Here is a 22,230-nt window from a genome sequence, read left to right on the forward strand (position 1 = left end):
ACTAATCACATGCAACACTTACAAAATTAGTAAATGAATTGTTAATCTTTGTTGTCATCTTCACTTAACTAAGACTAAAATAATGTGAAATGTGATGTTCACTGGTCTTTTCCATCTCTGGGTCTTCCTGTGTATGTGATAGTGATCTGTTATTAGCTTATTTTCACGGGACTCTCGGTGCTCTAGTAGTCAAAGTGAGGAGATGATTTTGGACAAAAGAAGATGCAACTTTACTTACATAGTTAATTTCTTAATCCATCGTGAATTAGAAGATCAGTTTACAGGCAGTGATAAATGGATCTCTAAACACCTTCCTGGTGTCTCTTTTTTTTTTTTTTTTTCCCCCCCTCTGGAGCTCACCTTTATCCTCACCATTAAAAATAATAAGCTTTTATCACACCACTTCAAAGACATTAAAACCGAGAAACAGCTGTCTCAGACTCCATGGAGCAGTGCTAAGTTTCAAAATTATTAAAAAAAAAAAAAAAGAGGGGGGTGGGCAGGCAGGGAAACTCCGACCTCTAATCTGAATAATCCTTTCTAAATTTATAATGTGAAATTTAGATGGAACTTTCTTCATTACAGAGATCACAGATTTTCGAAGTCTAAAAGAGGTGCAATGTGTCACACAATTTATGGATCCTAGTACCTGCCATAAAGTATTTTATGATGGCTGCATTCTCTGTTATTAGTAGCTGTCTTTTTCTGCAGCCATTTTTGTTTGATAATAGTCTAAAAACATCCAAAATTACTTACCTGCAAGCAACATTCCAGATAGTCCCTGTTGACAGTTTGAATAAGTTTAGTGCTCTATTGTTGTACTTTACCTTCAAAACAAACTGATTGAACCATCAATAGCTCCTGAAAGCTGACAGAGGCATGTCATCTGGTCTAACCCTCTGATAGTAGGTTATCTGTGGGTGTTAACCTCCCTGCATTGTTAACTGAAATGTTTTATGTACTAAGCAACTTTAGGATACTGCTGTGATAACCTTAGTAACTAAGTCATACATCACAGTAAAGGGATTTTGTGCAACAAATAACTCTGGATTAAATTTACAAAGGTTGAATTGATACTGTAAAGTATTCATTGCAGAGCTTTGGTAATCCATTCCCGTATTTTTTTATGGCAAACTTGTGTTACATTTAGATTGAAGCTGCATCTTCATATTTTTAGCTAAAATATATCCAGGAAGCCTGATGGTTTTCTGAAGCCTTTTAATAAAAAAGTATTTTATTATTTGAATATAATATAGATCCTTTTTATCCCACATTTAGTAAAAGGAACATGAATAAATGGCATTATATTTTGAATTAACTTTTAACAGAATAAACCACTGATATACCTTTGTTCTACTGATGGGATAACCTTTTCAGTGCTTACTTTTCATTATTTACACTCTTTAAGGGATGCAAGTTTGTGTTTTGTTTTTTTTGTTTGTTTGTTTGTTTTATTTAAAGAATCAAAAAACCCCAAACCTGTGACTGGTGATGTATTTTTCTGTTTAGTTTACATGGGTAGGGGTTTTGGGTTTTGAAATTGTGCTGGTGCTAATGCTTTTTTTTGAAGTGTAGTCAGGATAGTTTAAAAATACAAAAATACATTTGTCTCAAGGAATACTATTATAGTTTTAAGCTCTTTAGAAATGATTGAGAGACTGACATTAGGGCTGTGATCCAAAGTCAGCAAAGATGACAGTGCTGTATTAGTCTGTTGTCATTTTTGTTGCGGCCAACTTTTCAGTGGCATATTTCATTCCATCATTAAACAGTTGCTGATTTTTCTAATACCGATGTTTTCTTCACCTGAATATTCATCTTTTCTCACCCTACACTTAGTGGGTGTCTTTACTCATTTTTAGCGTCACTCTTTGTCACTCTTGACATATTGTTTCCTTCTGTACGTCTTCATTTGAAAGAATCTGTTGTCATCAGAGCTTTTCTGCCAATAATGCAAGATGGATAGTTCTCCTCCAGTGAAAGATAAGGGTCAGCAAAATGTCAGGGAGGACTGGAAGGGCAGGCAAGAAAGCTGGGAGGAGTCTGAGAATGTGTCAGTCTCAGTCTGTAGCTGTTGCTTAATAAATGGTCTTAGGACATGTTCTGTTTTGTAAAGTGACTCTTCTTCTAATATCACTGTAAGTCATAGATTGAGAATTCACATCTAAATTATCTGATCATTTCACTACTGAGCATTTTCAGTTCACTTGTTAACAATTTGTGAAGCTGTTGCCTCAGAGGAAAGGTGTCCATGACAGAAAGCTTTATTTGCAGCATTAAGTTTTGCTTGGTTGTGTCAAAGGGGAGTCTTACAGTCTTTTTCACATGTTTATCTGGTCTTGAGAACAGTATTTCAAGGTAAATCCTACCTTTTTAATTTTTTTGCAATGTGTTGTTATGCAGAGTTTTCTGCTACTTCGATTTCTTCCTCCCAGTGCCAGAATGGATTAGTATGATCAGGAGCATGCTTGACTGACTGGAGTCCTATGCAAAGCAGCTAGGCATGAGAAACATTATCAATCACCTTTCTACCCCCTACTAGGAAAAGTCTGGCACTTCTCTCGCCTTGTAACGTCTGCTTTACATTTGGTTGACGAAGTGTAAATAACATGTATTTGAGGTGGTTAGATATTTTTATTTGCCATGGTTATGTGCCTTATTTCTGATCTGCCACATTCTCCCCTTCTGCAAGCAAGGAGCCAACGAGACTGTTTTTTGAGGCTACAAAGCTACAGTATTTTGAGTAGAAAGGATAATTAAAATATAGTACTGATTGATCCTAGCAAGAACTTTGAATTCTTAAAATATTTTTCATAAATATAGTCTCTGTGCGCTTCTTAATTAACTCAGCTGTGATCCATATGTCATAAGGACACCTTGTCTCCCTTGCAGGACCAGATTGGAATTCTCCTTCCAAATGTTGCCTGTTTCAAAATGTAGTCCTGGAAAGCAGAGATCAGAAGTAACTCTCCATGCTTTCTCTTGAAAAAAAATTTATTTTTTTTTTAATGTTAAAGGTTTTGACACTGACACAGTCCTTTCAAGACATAGGATGATGTTTTAGGATGTGTGGTAGAAGACAAATTACACTCCTTCCTGATTTTCAGTTCATGTGTCTCTAATGTTGCTGATCATTGTGTTTTTAGGAAAATAAAATAAAAATCTGAAGATGTGATGGTAAATGCATGTTTTCTAAGAATTCTTTTGGATAACATAGCTGGCAGTTTACTGTTTTCTTTGATGGGCTTTCCCTTGAAATTTAGGATGGAATCTTTGGAATAATTCAAAAGAATTTCAAATTTATTCTATTTCAGAGTATACCTTACGCCACACTAATACCTACTGAGAACATACATGCCCATGACAATGATTTTCCTAAAAGTTTGATCCACACAGTATTAAATTGTTATGGGCAGCTTACAGTAAACTTTGAGAGTAAAGTTAGTATAATAACTTTTTACATAAGCTATGATGCATAAAAAAAGTGAACAGAGAGAGGAAACAAAGACTGTTGCTGTTTATTTGCTGTTATTTTTTAGTAATTTAGTCTGTATGTCTTTGTTAATTAGTGGATTTTAACTGTGTGCTTTATCTGTCAGATATTTTGTCCTGCACAAATTGACAAACCTGAAATTTCTCGATACTCGGAAAGTGACAAGGAGGGAGAGAGAGGAAGCCTTGGTCAGAGGTGCCTTCATGAAAGTGGTTAAGCCCAAGGATGCAAAGGTAGGAGAGTAAATGGAAAAAGTATTAACACTGTTTAAAAATAACTCCGAAAGCTTGGCTGTATCCTTTGCTAAGTAACAAAAAAAGGCTTTCAAAGGATAGGACTGGTAAGTGTGCTCAGGTGAGGGACAAAAGGCTTCATGATTTTTTAGTGTTTTAATATTGAACTTTACCATTACATCTGGTTAATCAACTGTGGTTATCTTATCAAATTTCTGGTTTCCAACCCCTGTTTCATATAACAAAGTAACTAATATGTGTCACTGACCTTAAAAGAATATTTTTACCATTTCTAGAGATATTTAACCACTGTGTGATATGCTTTTGTGAATGAATGCTGTTTTTCAAACAAGGTGTCCCCTGCTTTCTATGCAAAACATAAATGTCTATTGCCGAGCTCACACCTATGGTATTTATAGGTTTTTAGCGGACCAGCTGATTCTAATTTTGTATGATAGTACTTAATGTGATGTCCTGCTAATAAGCATTGAGAACATCAGAGAGAAAGTTTCTGAGCTTTTGATATGACTTGCATCTACTCTGAGGGTACTGCTGATATGAATGTGAATTCTCCACTCTACCTTCTTTTTCCATTATTAGTCATTACATAATAACAGCAATCTGAGCTTCAGAATTTTTTAGTGCTGCAGATCTTGCTTAAAACTCCAGTTTTCAATCTACTTGCTTTCTGTTTGCTGTTTTGTTCTTTAAAATATACCATCAATAATTTATTGCGGATTTCTAATAATGCTGAATAATAATGTAGCAGTTCTGGAAATGCAGTTTGGTAGCGTAACAGTGTTGCTGGATAAATGCGTTATCGCAAGAACAATTGCAGTGCATAACAAATTAATTCAAATTGATTTCTTTCTAACTGCTAAAATGTTAACAATTCTGATAGAAGCATAGCTTTGATATATTGTTTACCACTGCCTTTAGTTATTTCAACTTCTTATATGTAATAAATAAATAATTTATTTTTAAGCTGTTATGGATACCTTATTCACAGCAAATAATCTTTGCTGAACCTGGCCAAAATGCAACAGCTGAAATGTGTTATATATAGCATACATATATCCTATATCATCTTCTTTTATAAATCTTATCTACTCAGATTTTGGGCCTAGTGAAATGTTTTTCTTTTTTTTTTTTTAAAATTCTGTTAGCAGTAAGATTTTTCATTTCAGAATCAGATGTTTGAAATATAACCAACTTAATAGTGTAAGAGAAGAAAAAGGTATCTTTTGCTTATATTTAAGTTCCTTTTCTTGATAAAACCTCATTTCAAGTTGATAGATAAAGTTAAATTACTTCACAAATCTAGGGATAACATCTGTATCTTCTATATCTGTAATCAAACCTTTTGTATAGTTTTGAATTATTTACCCTCTAAGTCTTATGATAAAACATAAATCTATTTCAGCAAATTTGCAGAAAACTCAAATTTACTCTTTTTATTGCCATGTTGGAGAGGTTTTCTTCTTCTTTATCAATGCTTTGGTACAAATCGTGGGTGCTAAAATCATTGTAAATGCTTTTCATGGCATGAATTAATGCTTCTTAAGGCGCTGCAAAATTACCCTCATCATACAATATTATGTACATATTACAGAAGTATCTTATTTAAAATAAATAATAGATTGGACCATTTTATGGTGCATGTACATGGAAACTATGTCTCTGCATATATGTTTTCAGATGCAGATATTTATGTGTTTAGTTACTTATAGCTATACACAAAGACCAGAACAAGCAGCATTCCTCTATCATAAAGATGATGTGCACAGTAACCATACTTTCAAATTGTATAATATCTTATATATTGATATGGAATTATTTTTTGTTCTTCAGCCTTCACAGTCCCTGAATCTTGTGCTCTCTGTATCTTTGTCAGGTCCTCTCCCATATAGCTGTTGAGATTTTAGACCAGCTTCAGCCAAATTTAATAGAGCTAGTGGTAATGTAGGCTTTCTGAAACTAGAAGAGAATACTCCTTGATCCAGAGTAAGGGAAAGACTGCAACAGATTTAGTACTGATCATCAGAAAACCTCTTTAAGAAGTTGACTTAGTGATTTAAGATCCTGCTCATAGTGAACTTCCTAAGAATGTTGGGGTTTTTATCCTTCCCTTTAAGGTAGTAGCCACTGTGTCATCCTGTGCTTGGCAGGAATGGAGTTGGTAGATGCCACATGGAAATGTTTTTCTGCCAGATATAGTGACAACATGAAGCCTATCAGACTTGCTTTTTCAGAAAAAAAAAACAACAACAAAACAACGCATATCAAAAAAACCCAAACAACTCAAAAAATTCCAAGTTAGGTGGCTTTTTTTCTCCATTATGATAAACAGGACATAGTATGGCTCATTCAGCATAAAAAGCAGACTGATGATCTAAAGTGGCTGTGATGTGGGGAGTTGTTTTTATTTTCGTCTTGACGTGAAATACCTGGGAGAGCAAAATACCCCAAGAAGAAATACACAAAATGAGAATAAAAGGAAGAAATTTCCATCTGACTAGCTTATGTTTACTCAAATGCAAAAGTATCTAGCAATCACCAGTCATCACCAAGTCATAAATATTTTATTTTGTATAAATCTTTTTACTTTCATTTTCCCCTGTTTTTTCATTTTTGTTAACACAACATTGCACTTTCTTGTGCTTTGCTTCATTTAATCCTTTGTGTAAAATGCATCTGGTTTTGATATGACTGTCTTATGGAAAGATTCAGTCGTTTATTAGAAAATAGTTTAATGTTAAAATGCAGTGTTCCATCTCACTATGTGAGCTAAACTTCATTATTTTATGGTGTTTATGTTTTCTTTTGTAAAAAAATTGAACAGTGTATCATGCCTGATTTTAATAGAGATTGGGTAAGCCTCACTGGATAAGAGGCATTGAGTCAGATGAGAAAGACTTGTTTAATGACCAGACCATGACCTTATTTCACTGGCATAAGTGCAGATCAAAGTGGAAGATGCCTGTCCAGTGTGAAGTGTGTTTCTGGGCATGACAGCACTTCACATCAGAAAGACAGCTCAAGAATACGACAGTCAAAATTGCTTAATTGTGTCCCAGGTTTGTAATTATTCGTTCTTGCTTCTACAGAGAGTACAGTTGACATAATTATTTAAAACTGTACCCTTTTTCATTAATAGGTATATGAATGTACTTCCAACTGTTTCATTTTTAAAACTTAGAGAAGCAAAGCAGAATGTGATTTGAGAATACATTTTAAGACTCCATATTTTTATGTTGCATATGATATAAACAAAGTGAAATTATGATATCCCAGTGTTTTGAAAACTCTCTGCTCAACAGCTATTTTTTAGCTTACTGCATTTTTAAGGTTAACATTTTAATAAGTTTTATTTATAGTGGCAAAAGCTGACAGTGTGCATTTGGTCACATGTAACAGTCTTGCACCTTCTAGGACCAAATCATCACTGGGTATCCATGGGAATACTTCCCAGTAACTGAATTAATATTATGTGGAATTATTCTGCTTTCTTGCAGCTTCACCAAGAGCCTCTTGTCCGTTGGGTATAAAGCAAACTCTATGTAACAAAAGATGGCAGTGCAGGTGCTTTGAATTTTTTCCCCATCTGATGCATTGTTTTCATAACAAGTTATAGTTATAACACCTGATGTAGCATTTGTTTTCTAAGGAGCTAAGATGGAGACACTTAAGAAGAAAGGCAACTTTAATATCTGTGTCTCATGTAATGAGTGTACGTGATTCTTGCTCACCCTGCTATCTGGAGAGTAGAGAGAGATTATTTTATTATGATGGGAAGAGTAAAAGAGCTTAAAAAATAAGGTGAACTAAAATCTACTTTGTTTGCTTTCAGATCGTTGTTAGTATTCTTGAGTTTAAGCTCACAGGAAAAGCTCATTATCACAGGGGCCAATGCTGATACTTGCTTTTTCAAGTTCTATTAAAACTAAATGAGGTGTAAGGAGTGATTTTTAGTGATTTTAGTCCTTAACTGTTTAACAAGAATGATATTTTTTGTTAAATGAATATATTCTATCTGCTTCCAAGAATTTAGACTAGTACTTTTTGCTAATGCATCTCATGGACCTTCCCTCTCCCCCCTCCTATATCAAGTAAATGGGGCTAGTTTTAAAAATTAAATAAAAGGTGACAGAACTTTGGAGAATATCTGCATTGTTGTAATTTTTTTACTTTTACCAGCACAGTTTTGTAGACATCTTGGCTTCTGAGTTCAGAGCATTTGAGTAGATGTAGACCACAGGGCTTTTAAAGTGTAAAGAAACATTGTGTCAATGAACTGCTAGCTCTAAGATACCTTTTAAGGGGGCTTCTATATAACAGGGTTCATTATTGTTCAGAGCTCAAGGTTTCACATACTAAAACAGAATTACATCATGAATTTAAGACTCCAACCTAGACTGTGATTAAATAAATAATACTGACTTCAAAGTAATTTTAGCTACATGCTACTATTTGGCACTCTGAAGTATCCATTTTGCTCTTTGGAAAGTTTGTTTTAAGCAAGAGACCATAGCATCATTGGCTCATAAGCCCCTAATGACTCATCAAAATTAGGAATAAAGAATAACTGAAAAAAAAAAAAATGGTAGGAACAAAAAGTCAATTCCCAAAATGTGTCTTGATTTAATGTTGAGAACTAAAATCTGCTATCACATCTCATGTTGTTTGTAGGGTAATTTAGTGACGTGAGGTTTTAAGGAATCTAATTATTGTAGCTGTGCAAGTGATAAGAGTCTTAAGGATCTGACTGAAATGTTATATGCTAGACTAATGAGCAGAAAGCTGGTTGTTCATCAAATGGCTAATGAAATTCTATAGAAAACTTGTGAAAGACTGGAGAATTATATGTAAACCTGCAAACAGAGTTACAGTATATAAGGATACAAGTCAAAAAGCAGTGCTGCTGTAGTTTGAATCATGCCTAAGATATAGTCTTTAGATGAAATAATTCAGTAATTAGCAATATGTGGTAGCTTCTTTTATGTTTCCTTTGATTATGTGTCAAATTAAATGTGCATATGAAGGAGGGCCATAGACTCCATTCTTTGGTTCAAGTTGTTTTGCAGTAAATGTCTTAGCATATGATAAATACCAAACAATTGTTGTGCTTGCTACATAGCATGTTGCCTTAGTGAAGAAACCTAACAATATATTTGATCTGGCTATGAATTTGTGCATCATGTGAGGAAGCTTTTGCTCCTGGAAAAGGTGGAATTAATAACAGGATCTAGAGCAGTCTACTAAGGCCAGTTGATAAAGAGTTGCCTTCAAAGTGTCTGCAAGGGCAGCTGTGTTAAAACAAACTGAAAGGCAGGCTCAGGAAAAAGCAGGCAACAGAGGGAAGAGAAGGCTCAGGATCCAAAGAAGAAGCGAAGACAGTTACAACAGGAAAGTTGAAGATAAGAGTCTGAGCTACAAAGAGCTTGGAAAAGAAGTTTTTGTGCAATACTTGGATCTACAAGCTAAGACACCTCCAAGGAGTTGATTGGGATTTTTTTTGCTGTATTTTGTGTCTTCACATATGACAGGTTGTGTCAGAGGAAAGAACCTCAGCCAGTAAATGAGAGAAAAGCAATGAGTTTAAATAGTGGGGACTAAGCTGCAGATATGCAGCTGCTGAAATACCAAAGGAATGTATTGTCTTGGCATAGCCTGCTGCAATTCTAGTTGTCAAGAAGAAAGAATAGACACATGTGAGTCATGTATGTTAGGGTAGAGGGAAAAACACTTCTTCTGATAATTCTTGCAAAATGCATATATATTTAGTTCTTTGGGAAGGTATTACATAGACTACATTTTAATATCTAGTTGCTGTTGAGGATACAGACAGAATGGAGAAGGTGATGTCTCTTTCCTAGAACTATTCCTTTAAAAAAAGTACACGGTTGTCATGAAGCTAGTGTCCTTTTAGTCATTAATGATCCCAATGCACTTTTCACATAGGAAGGGGTGTTAACTCCTGGAGCCTGGCCCGATTCCAATTCAGGTAATTACATTCTGCCTCTATGGAATTCTCTGCAGTCTCAATTTACTAAGGCATTCTTCACCACCTTCTGCCTTAAACGGTTATGTAGTGTTGCAGTGTGCTAGTTAACCAGCTGCTACTTTGCACCTGAAAGGTGTCTGTCTTTCAGTAGCAGTGAGCAAATTGATCCCTTTGTAAGACTGACTTAATATTTGTAAAACACTCAGAGGTTCTTTGATGAATGCAATAGGCACTGTATATCATTAGCACATCCATTTAATTGAAGAAGCTAGCATGACAACTTGTTTATTATTGCTGTTGTTTTATATTTATTTACTTATTCGTTTTTCCATTTGTGGGTTCAGAGCTATGGAAACTTCAATTATCTGATGCTGCAAGCATATGGTCTGGCTTTTGTCTTGTGATCAGCTTATGCAGTCTATTTAACAAAATGCCATTCAGCAGAATGTAATACTGTGAAATCAGACAGTAGGGCAAGAATCATGATTGGTTTAAATTCCCAATGGATCAGTATGGCTAGAATTTTATCCTATAAGTTTTGTTTTTCTTGGAAATGGAAACAGTGCTGCTGTACAAGATGATCTGACTGCACTTGTCCCTTTTTCCTCTTTTCAGAAAAACTAATGCCACAGGTCTCATTATCAAATGACACCACTGTTAGGCTTAAGGGTTGTTCATATGTTGCGTTTTTTAAAGAAAATTAAAAAATATATTTAGTAGGGTAGTGAAAAACTCTGGGCCAGCTTAAATCTATTATTTTGTTCCTATAGGTGATTTTTTTTAATCTGAACTTTGAGGCACTATATGTCTCAGGTACTCTCAATCACATTGATGAGTTGTTCCCATTGAAATAGTGATAGTCTTGAGTGCTTGTTAGAATATATGTTAAGTCCAAGCCATCAAGCCAAGGTCCAATTATAATTTTTTTATTTTTATTTTTCTGAAAGCTGCTTGTCACAGCAAGATTTCTGAGAGAGAAGAATCAGTGGCAAACTACCATTACCAAAGGATCTACTTGTAATTTTGTAAATGTGAAGCTCCTGTTTCAAAAATTGGAAAGAACTGTAATGGTCAAATTAATATTTGTTGCTTGTTTTGACTATGATTGGATGTTGCATAGTTTTCACAGCAAGCTCTGCAGTGCATATGTATGCTGAGTTAAGACTTGGCTTCATTGTTTCACTGACCCGTCAAAAGGTCACCAGCTGTTAGAGGTAAACAAGGGCCACTGCAAATTCAGACAGAAATTCTTTATTGTTGTGATCTTCTCAGTAGCCTATCTTGTAATAAGGGTCAACATGCTATCAGGAAGATCATGATGTAACCAGTTGTATTTTACATTAACCAAGTTCATTGGCATCCTCCCCGGCAGGGGTTATACTACATGCTTTTTGGAAAGGTGATTATTGCATACAAAACAACATTGTGCAAACTTTTAAATATTTTTTTATATCATGCTCACACGATTAGGACTTGTTATTTTACACCAACTTATGTTGCCACATAGTTTTAGGTAGCTGATATTTTAAAGTAGGAAAAATAAGCTGTACGTTTATTGAGTATTTGATAATAAGATTTGTTTAATTGAACATCCATGTTCAACTTAATATCCATAAATTGAATATTGCAAGTCACATTATAGAGTTTATTATAACTGTTGTCATTAGATCTCAGTGCAGTCTTAAGATTTTCGATAGTTTGTCAATTCTCCTGTTGGTAAATCCCTAGGATCTAAATTACTTAAATCTTCCCCCAGTGAAGAAATTCTTCACCGTGAGGGTAGCAAGATTCTGGAATAGGTTGCCCAGGGAGGTTATGGAAGCCCCCTCTCTGGAGATGTTTATGGCCATGTTGAATGAGGCTTTGTGCAGCCTGGTCTAGTGGGGGAGGTGTTCCTGCTCATAGCAGGAAGGTTGGAACTTGATGATCTTGAAGGTCCCTTCTAACCTTAACCATTCTATGTTCCTATGTAATTGACCACTTTTTGGTACCTGAAGTTTCTGTATCAAGACCTAAGAAGTAAAAAAACCAAGAAATAGAGTGCTTTCAGCATGTTCTCTGCTAGATATTATTCCCCTAGTATCCTTTGGTTTTGCTTGCTATTAGCAAAATGGTCTTAGTTGTGCAATGACGTTTTTACTCTGTAGTCCGTGATTCTACAAAAGTGGATTTTGTCTTCCGTATGTTTTCTTTTGACATCAGTGGGATTGTGGTCAAAAAGAACAGTCTACAAGCAATCTTTACAAGTTCAGGTGTGAAGACCATAACTGTATTAGAGTATAAGGGACCATGTCTTCGTCATATGAAGTGTGGTACAAGCACATAATTATTATCATTATCATTTTTATTACATAATAATATCATTATTGTTTAATAATAGTAATTAATATTACATAACACTTTTATTATCATTATTGTTATTATTATTATTACATTATAAATGGTAGGTATTTTTTAGTGTTATCATAGTCAGATAGATGGAATGAGAGAACAGGAAAAGAAGGGGAAGCAAAATGAATGCACCCGGTCTGCTAATATTTCTGATCACTTTGAAAACAACACAAATGCTTAAAAATATCAGTCTAGTGCCATTTCAGATACCCTAAAGTATACAACAGATCCTCCCTGTAAGGATGACAGATAAGTATCTCCAGGAGATGGGAGCTTTTCTGGAGCCACCATGGAATGCTGGACCCAGATTCTGTAGGGTGGCTAAAATGGCAATAGAAGCTTATGTTTAAGCAGCTGAGTCCTGCCTTTTGCATTGTGCTAAAAGAGAGACCATGACCTGCAAAACATTGACAGGTCTAGAACACCAGAGTGTTATAATAATAATTATCCTTCCCTGCACTTACGTCAGCCAGAGTGTGGTCCAAGAGGCACATAGAACTGGTAGTGGTGAGGTAATCTTCTAAAAGTTCAAGCATAACAGTAATTTTCTCATTAATGGTGAAGGACATTACCAATTAGTAGCTGTCTTATGAGTTGTTTCAGGAAAAAGAATAATTTGTTTTCTGAAAAATTTCTCCCCTTCTCTCCACTGTATAGGCCAAAGGGATATTTTGTAAGAAATCCTGTACTTTTTTTGCCTAATGAGTATCTAAAACTGCACCCTTTGTCAAAGAAAAAGGATGCAGTGCAGTTTCATCTGCTCCCTTAAAATCCTATTGAACTTACAGTTTCTGGTTCCAGTTCCTGAATGTTAGTTGAAGCTGTGCTAACCTCATGGTCCTAAAATACAGGGAGGATAATTTTATTGAATTCTGTGCCTGCTTGCAGGACACAGTGCTAATTATACCTTAGCCTAAGCAAAAGATTTGCAATTGACTTTAGGGGTGGTGGAATAGTCTTCATACAGTCAGTTTGCACACCTGGAATCTTTATTGATCTAGGCAAAAGGCATGCACAAACTTACCCTTATCCAATCACCCTTTAAATCTCTTAAGAAATTTTCCACGAAAATCACATGTTGTGATTTCTTTTAACTTTGATTTTCCTGCCACCCCTTCCCTAATTTTTTTCTGTCCACTTTAAAAAACAGTGTTTTAACTTACTTGAAAACCTTGACTGAATTGCGTTTTGCCCATCTTGCAGACAAAGAATCCAACCTGAAACTTTTAAGATTTGATGACTGGTTACACGTCCTTGTTTCGGGGGAAAATGAGGACTTGCTTGTGTGGATAAAAACTTCAAAAACATTTGTGACTGAGGACAGATGTTCTTTTGTTCTTTTTGAAGGACTTAGTGAAAGCATAAAGGTTCTGCAGTCAGTTATTCTAATTTGTATTTTGTTATTCACAGCATCCAAGGAGTAAATGTTCATAGGAAAACATGCAAATTGTAATTAACTCTGCCATTAGGAGCTTCTCTGATAGCTAAAGAAAATTTCAATCATGTTTCAAAATTGGCATTGCTTTGAATCCTGTTCTGTGAAAGGTCTGTTTTGGAGCTAGAGTTTCTTGTGACTTTAGCAGGCAGAGAATCTGTCCTTATGTTACATGCATTTCATTTGTAAGTGTATTTAAGGTATCCTTCAGCACTAATGTATCAAACGTGATTATATCAAGGTGCCTAGTAAATGCATGCACATTGTCCCAAATATTATTAATTTCTCTTCCAACCTTGGTGGGGCTTGAAAACCCTAGGTGTTCTTTCCTGTAGAAGAACCTGTGGGATATTTGCTTGATTAAATTACAATTGCCTTTGTGTTTCTAATTTATGAGCTTGAAGCAGAAGGAGATGAATTTTTCTGTTACTTTAATACAGCAAACTGTCCTACATATCTTACATTGGCAAGTTTTGTTAGGATGTGTATCATTTGGGTTGAAATAAGAAGCAAATTCAGGATTGGGAAATTCAGACTTTTTCTTCTGACATTACAAGACTAAATGTACAACTTTGTTCACAGAACAGTTACAAACAGTTCACTGTGTAGTTCAAATGCTCTCTAATGCAGTAAAATTAAGAAATAATATGCTTTGAAAGTGATTTATGAGTGTGGTTAAACTGCCAGATTTACAAAGAAATAGTTCAGATCTTGGGAAGCCTCAGGAGTCATGTCAAAAATGAATTTGACCATGATTTAAACTGCTACTTTTCTTACATGACATTTAATATGTGTACTTTGGAGGCCCATATGTCTTTAATAAAATAGCATTAAGTTTTAAATATGATATGAATGCAGTCAGTTTCTAAATTCATAACCTTTTCCACAACTGCAAAATGCTAACCAATAAGGGAGTCATACATATAATAAAACATAAACCTTAGAAAATAGTTTTTTATTAGAGCAGTTAGACAGTTGGCAGCTGTGTTGTAATAAATACATGTAGCCAATGTGGGTTTATCAGTCTTTGTTTACAATGTAATCAACTGAGACCAGACAACTAATTATAACTGAGGACCAAAGGTCATGAAAAGTATGTTTTGTCCAGTGAATCTGTACTTACTAAGTGAACCTTACAATGCTAAGAAAAGTAATTTATTAAATAAGAAACACCATACTATGCTTCCCAGATGTATTTGAGAATATAATATTTATTAGAGAGTCATGTACTTTAAGACTGTTCTGAAGTACTAAGTATTCAAAAATTACAGAAAGACATGGTTTACAAAGATTTCAACATTTAGCAAGTAGTGGGCAAAACAGTTCAGTGCTTTGTGAAAAGTGAAGTATGGGATTCTGGTCTAGGCTGAAGTTTTTACATAATAACAAAGAAAAACTGCATTTTAAGATTACTTTCTGAAGCAGAAGCTAACTCACAGCAAGATCAGCTTTCTATGCAGCTTGAGATTTTTATTCAGAACAACAAATGCTAGTTTGCTTGCTGAGTTACCTGTTTTATTCAACATACACAGAATAGTACTCCAAGCCAGATCATGTATTCTAGGTAGCCTGACATTCGAATGAGAACTATTGAAATGGTGTGAGATTCAGGAAAAGACAGATTTTCTATGGACTCTTATGGCTGTGTGGGAGTGGGGGTTAAAAACTTGACTGTGGCATACTTTTTCCTCTAAAACGCTTTTAATGATTTGATTTCTGGTTGGTGTGGTTCTAGAAAAATGGCAAAAAATAAATTTAAGAAGTCTGCTTTAATATGTATTACAAAGCATATATTCAAATGCTAATCTGTAGTCCTTCAGAATTATGGGTCCCCTAGAGCATCCAGAAAATTGTTAACAGCATGTAATCCAGCTCAGTGTGAATGCATCTTTAGTCTGTTAGCCAAATCTTTACATAATACAAATCATTCTACCTATAAAAGCACAAATATGTTATTGTTCTCAACAGGCAATTTAATGCAGCTATAGGGAGGAGACTAAGACAAAAGAAGATTACAAACTAGGCGATCATGCTTTTATTTCTCTTCAATCTCTCAGCATTTCTCTGTGGGCTTGCATGTTTAATGATTGTACTCAACTGTGCTGTCTATATGATTTGGAAAGCATACCAGCCTAAATACAAAGTTTCAATGGGTGTAGGTTTTAGGGGATTTCATACATTTATCACAAATATACATTTTACCCCAGAAGCAGTGCTGAACCTGTAATTTTTTATTTTTTATTTTTTTTATTATGATTTTGAAGACTTAAGTTTTGCTATGAAAAGCCTGTTTTGATTTGCCACCCAGTTGTGCAGCTTTAGCTGCATAAGAGCTGTTAGAGTTAATTTTTCTGGAGGGCTTTACCAAAAGGACTATTAGTGTGAATATACGCAGAAAGTATGTGAATGAGGAAGAAATACGTTTTATTGAAATAATACACAACTATCTGCAGTCAGGCGGTGAAGTCGGTATCTTGCTTCAATAGTATTATGTGAACGTGACTGAGTTTAGCTCATAATTCTTGGAAGCAAAGAGGTAGACCCACTCTAGCTAAGTGTGAAGGTTGTGGGCATCTTTTATTTATTGCATTCTGTGACTTTTTTTCCCTGCTATTATTTTGCCACTGGACTGCATCTGTGACTCTTATGGTAAAGTTTTGCATATAAATGAAAATAGTTTTCATCTTTGTATTGCTTTTGTTATTTTCCACTGAACATGTGTTATTATGGTGTATGGGTACTTCCTAATCACCAATGATTACAAATGTTTGGAAAACTTTAAGATACGAGTAAGCAGTCAGCTTGCTATTATTAGTTGCCAACAGAAAAGGTGAACTAAATGATTTTTCTAAAGTGAAAGGTGGAGGCACTAGCACCAGAGAAGTAGTTGTCTAGGAGGAAGAGTGGAGTGGTAGAGGCAATGAACATTCCTGTTCTACCTGTTCTCGTCAAGCGCAAACTGGAAGCATAACATTCCTGAGCTTGAAATGGGATATCACTTGAGTGCTTTGCAGTTAGCTACAGGTCAAGTCGATTGGACTGTTGAACATAAAGCATAAAATATTTGTGCTGCTGACTCTTCGTGCTGTTCTTAGAGAACTGGCTTACTTGGCATGTGTTTTGGCAGGAATTTTGTGCTTTGTTTCTTCTTTTATATTGTTCTGGAGATGTCTAATGGGCCACAATATTAATGCGTCGTCACAGGTCTACTCAAATTTATATCTGTTGCTTTTGTATAATGTCCCCTAGTTTTTTTCCCTTCCTCTTATGTGATGGTTTTTCATATCTTTATGGTCTGAAGAAGACTCTATAGTGCTGTATAACAAGTAAAAGGCTGTGTATTTAGTTCTGAAAGATGGAATGCTATAACAGGACTAGGAGAAGCAACTTCATGTATGACACAAAATTATTCTTTCATTTGAAGAAAACCTTGAGCTCACTTTTACTCCTTTTGAGTAGACCTTAATGAGTAGTCTGCTGGGTCAATGGGAGCAAACGAAACAAACATAGACCTGTGCCATGTTAAATACTCTTTCCAAAGCAGAATTTGTTAAAATCTCCTCACATGTGAATATAATTTCAAAACAGCTAAATTATCATTCTCTAAATATAAAGAAATATTAAATTGGCAAGATTTTCAGGAGCAGCTCTACAGATCATTTGCTGATAGGAGTACTTTGTATTTTATTGTATAACTCTCAGTAGAGAATTTGTACAAGATGAGACAATAATTCAGATTGTGAGCAGAAAAGTATCTTTAAATCGAGTTAATGTACCAGATCAGAATGTTGCATGGCTTCTTCAGAAAAGGACTCCCTAACTTTCTGGGAAGCATTGCTGCAAGGCCATTGACACTTAGCAAGGAAGGAAAGAAAAATAGCAGATTGGATTTTATTTTCCTGATTTATTTTTTAACATAAAAGTAGAGATACTATTTTTCATAGAAACTTACTGATTTCAAGGCAACAGCAACATAGCTTTTGCATCTTTTTCTCCCTCATGTATCTACTAGTTTCTCTGGAGAGAAGTATTGAAGAACTGTTTTTCACATGAAGTGCTATTTTTCTCTGCCCTCTCCTCTACCTTCCTCTCTAATACAAATGAATAGATATTGTTGGTAGAGAACTTACTTGGTTTGTCCCCTTAAGGTCATATTTTGGCAAGTGGGAAGTCTATTTTTTTTATTTGATAAACCCCTGGTGGAATATGGTTTGGCTTGTAAAAACTGTATACAGAGCCAATGGTTGTTTTGTCCTTTACAGTCTGGTCTTCTACCTTCTGCCCAGAATGCAGGGGAAACCAACAATCACTGGCTGAGGCAGTGTTGTAGTAGGACTACTGAAAATTTATGGAGCTCTAACTAAACCTAAAACGTACTAATTCAAGCCCTATAAATCTTGTGAAATTCTGGTACAGTGAAGTTAACATGAGGGCTGGTGTGGTCTGGGAGAACAAGGCACAGACCTAATATTCTTTGTAGTTTAGAGCTGGGAAACAATTATGTTGCAATCTAAACTGTCTGGAGATCCCAATGATGGTTCATGAAAGTCACTTTCAAGTTTATTTTCAGACAGGAGATGTCAGTGTTGTATGTAGATAGACCAGCTATTGCAAATCTGAAAAATCAGCTCTTTTTTTTTTTTAGCACATAGATGGAGAAATGGTCCAACTGAAGATTTTGCCCATACTATAATTACCTATTTGAGGTAGATTAGCATGTTTTTTTAATATCGAAGCTCCTTCCCTTATGTGCAGGTCCTTTGATGACTGTCATCAACAACCAGCCGTGCTTTCTTGACTCCCATACCTAATGGAGCAATGCTGGTCTGAGATTGTATGACAGCTGATGATTTCTTTTTCCTTCTCAAATATATCCTGTTCCTGATTTTATGGAGTTCATGCAGAAGTATCTTGTGTTTCATACTTGTCATGCAGAGAGCTATAAATCAATAAACATTTGCCACAAACAACTTGTACACATTAGAAGTGGAGTGAACCAGCATCAAGGCTGTGATATTGGGAACCATTGGTCTGCCACTGGTCCAACACTGCTAGCAGGCCGAAGATTCCTTCTGTTACTGTTAGCTTTTAGCTTAAAGAAAAACAAAACAAAACAGTATTTTTGCATAGTACTGATCTCTAGCAACATTGGAGACAAGCCTCCCAGGCAGAAGCATCACTTTATGGTTATTCTTGCAGACTTGTATAAGGAGTAAGTATGCTTTGGGTCAGTCACATATGCCTCATAAGGGACACCAGCCATTACATGTAGGGATGTCTATTTGTAGTAATCATCCAACCATAGACCTCTGAAACAACCATTTCTTTTAACTTTATATATATATTTATTATCATTGAATCACTGGTATGTTTTCAGAAGCTTACTGTATTCTCTTGCCAGTAATATAAATGGGAGGAGTTGTAGTTCTTGAAACTATTATGTTGTCATATTTTAAGTGTAGGCTTGAGCTGAGTATTTCACAATCCAGAAAACATTTCTTGCTATTCCTTTGCTCTCTTTGTTACCCCTTTATCTAGAACATGTTGATCCCAAATTACTTCAGTGTCACTTGAGGCTTTGAGAGATAATTATTGCAAGGTGAATCTTCAATCTAATTACTGTATCTGAAATAAAAATTGATCAATGCATTTCCTCCGTTCAGAGCCTCTCCACCAAGCATACTGGGTTTTTTCTTCTCTTCGGAACAAAGTTATTCAGGTCTCCCTTTTTCTTTCTCTACCTATCGTTGCTTCCTGAAGAAGGGCAGAATTCTCTCATTAATGGTAGGATTCAGAATAATGTTAAAGATTATGTCAGAAGGGCACAATCAAAGTACTTTTATAGTGTGAGAAAATTCAGTAATACTGAAACATCTCTTCTTTGGAGTCACAACAGTTCAGGTTAATTTGCCTTCTGCTGTTTCTCCTCTTTGCCACCCTCTCAAGATTTGTAGACTGTATTAGAAAAGCTTGTATTTTCAGGATTAACTGTTTCCCTGTTTAATATGGTTTTGCAGCCCTAAGAATATAACAGCTGTAAACTGCTTTAATTTCATATATTTGACTTTTTAAAATTAACCTCCTATAGACAGTTCTGGAACCACTAGCTACAAGTTTTTTATTTGAGTCCTCAGTTACCATTGTATTTTCTTCTGTTAACTGGACTTCTTTCCTCTTTTTCATTCGTATTTAATTATCTAATGTAATTACATGAAGTAAGTCTAAAAGAAGTGAGATTTTAACTTTTAATTTCTTTACCCTATTTTCATTTTCTTAACACTTCTACAGTTGGTTCAGTACAGTCAAACCCCTAAGTTCTTCCAGATGAAAAATGTTATTTTTCTTTTTTTTTTTTTAACTGATTCTAGAATATAGTAATTTAGTTCGACACCTTAGATCCTTAGTTCTACACTTTGTTAGATAATGAGTAGACTAGGCTAGAACTACAGCAGCTTGAGAAGTGAAAACAGGTTGTAGGTGTGGCAAGGAGGTGACTGGGAGAATCCGAACAGTAAGCCCACTATCCCTTTTTGTTAAAGTAGCATGCTAATAAGCAATAAGTTGCTTTGAGCAGCAATGGTAGAAAAAAGGTGTTAAAAAACCAAGAAAAACATAGAAAAGACAGGACTGAGTGATGGGATGAAGCTAGAAGTGTGAAGTAGATTGCATTTATTTACTTTATGAGATCAGAAAAGTACATAATCTTAAGTGAAGTTAAGACAATTCTAGATAATGCGAATGTTTCCATTGCAGAGAAATGTACAAAAGGAAAGGCCTCTCTGAAACCTTCCTATCACAATTCAGTTAAAGAAGCATTGTATTTCCCGACCACTTCAACAGCTGAAGTATACCATGTTGTCCTGGTTTAAGCCTGACTTTATCCTGGCTCAAACCAGGACACATGTTAACACACATTCATGAAAGTAAAGGAATTTTGTGAATTGTCATTCCATAGTTAACAACAAATTCTGTCTTTTGATTAGCTGGGTTCCTGGAGCCTGCTGATCATAACTACTTATGCCTGTTATAAAATACATCTAGGTGAATTTAATTCTACCTAGTGTTGAAACCTCTCTAAGTTCTATTTAAAATACAGCATTTCTGTGTAAGCCTCATTCATCAAAAGTGAACACATTTTAAAATGAAACTCCATGAGTGTTGCATTTTATCACTGCATTTGTCTGACTAATATTAAGAAAGATTGCCGAAACGCTATAAGTTTTACATAGCATCTCAACGATAAGAGGTCACACAGAAAGCCCTGCATCCACAGATTAGTTGCATGTGAAGACCTGAGTTGTGTTTTTCATATAAATCACATGGAATGGCCCATTATGAACACCTTGTAAAACTCAAAAGGCTTTATGGTTGTTAATAGCTTCTGCAATAGTGATTTACTGGCTAATTTGAGACAAAATATGCTGCAGTGTTGGAAAAGAGAATGTGCTATCCTATCTGCATAAATAATAGTATGTTACTGGTTGTGCACTCAGAAGCAAGTGGAATATCTATTACCTTATATTTTCCAAGTAGATTTGACATTTCAACTTTTACTTATGACTTAAATCAGCCTGGTTAGTGACAAACTGTAAAGTTGAATCATGCATTAGGTTTTTTTCCCTGTATGTTATGCATCACTGTACTAAACTGTGAACTAAATGTAAGTTTTAACAGTGGTAATCACTCTGTAACTGCAATTTATTCAATTGAAGGCCGTCTGATTAGTGTAAAAATAGTTTGAAGCGACATTTTTATAATGACTGTGATAAAACTTTGATGTATCCTAAACGTGTGCAATGTAAGACATTTATAATGCCCCAAGTGTAATATTAACACAGCCTTTTAATGCACGTAAAAAGAGATCAGTTACTTTTGATTGTATTACCCAATACAGGTTAGATTCTCTTTTAAAGTTTAAGTATTGCTTGCTGGTTCTAAATGTCAAAATTAGTGGAATTTCAAGACAGTGAAATGAATTCACATCTTTTGAGATGTACTGGGCAGGTAGCATGATAAAGAGGAGTTAGAAATTAATTTAAAGCACATGATAGCAAGTGTCATTTTATCCCCGCTCTGTAAAAATACACTCTGCTAGGGTACTGTGTTCTATGTTGACAAAAACCTCAACAGTTGTAACTGCCATGTCCGCTCGCTTCTTGGCTTCTGTGTTGGAAGTGTTAAAAGCATAATGAACAGATGTGAATACTGTCAATAACATGGATTTTAGTCTCTGAAGAGTGTTGTCTTGCCAACTACAGATGTGGTGATAGATTTCAAATGATAGATCAAGAGGTAAAAGGATGAATATTCCATCATCCTGTGTGGATTCTTGATTATGATGGGATTTTCCACTTCATAGAATCATCACTTCTTTTTTAAAAAAATGTTATTTTAAAATACTTACATTATGCTCTCATATACACAAGCAAGAATTTAGTTTCTCAGAAGGACTGAAGTGAGCAATAATGATTGGCTTTTGTAGAAAACTTCTGCAACAGATATGAAGTGACAGGAAAGAATTTATTGAACACTTCCAGTTCAAAGATTATCTCATAATTGCATGCTTTTATACCTGCTGAAGATTCTGCAAAACTCCACAGATTCTCTTCTTAGAGTCAAAGTTTATTTATAATTTTCAAATTTTAAGGAAAACAGCCCCTTCAGCTGTTACTTA

The 22,230-nt window shown here is 35.1% G+C and overlaps 1 protein-coding gene across 1 annotated transcript in view; it reads left to right on the plus strand.

Moving 5' to 3' along the window:
* The window catches only part of LRMDA (leucine rich melanocyte differentiation associated), a 641,174-nt gene that overhangs the window by 377,869 nt on the left and 241,075 nt on the right, over positions 1-22,230 (plus strand). The window contains exon 5 of the mRNA XM_051619408.1: positions 3,600-3,726. Coding sequence (XP_051475368.1) covers positions 3,600-3,726 — 127 coding nt within the window. The remainder of the gene's footprint in view (positions 1-3,599; positions 3,727-22,230) is intronic.

Source organism: Apus apus, chromosome 4, assembly GCF_020740795.1.
Source record: "Apus apus isolate bApuApu2 chromosome 4, bApuApu2.pri.cur, whole genome shotgun sequence".
Taxonomy (NCBI): domain Eukaryota; kingdom Metazoa; phylum Chordata; class Aves; order Apodiformes; family Apodidae; genus Apus; species Apus apus.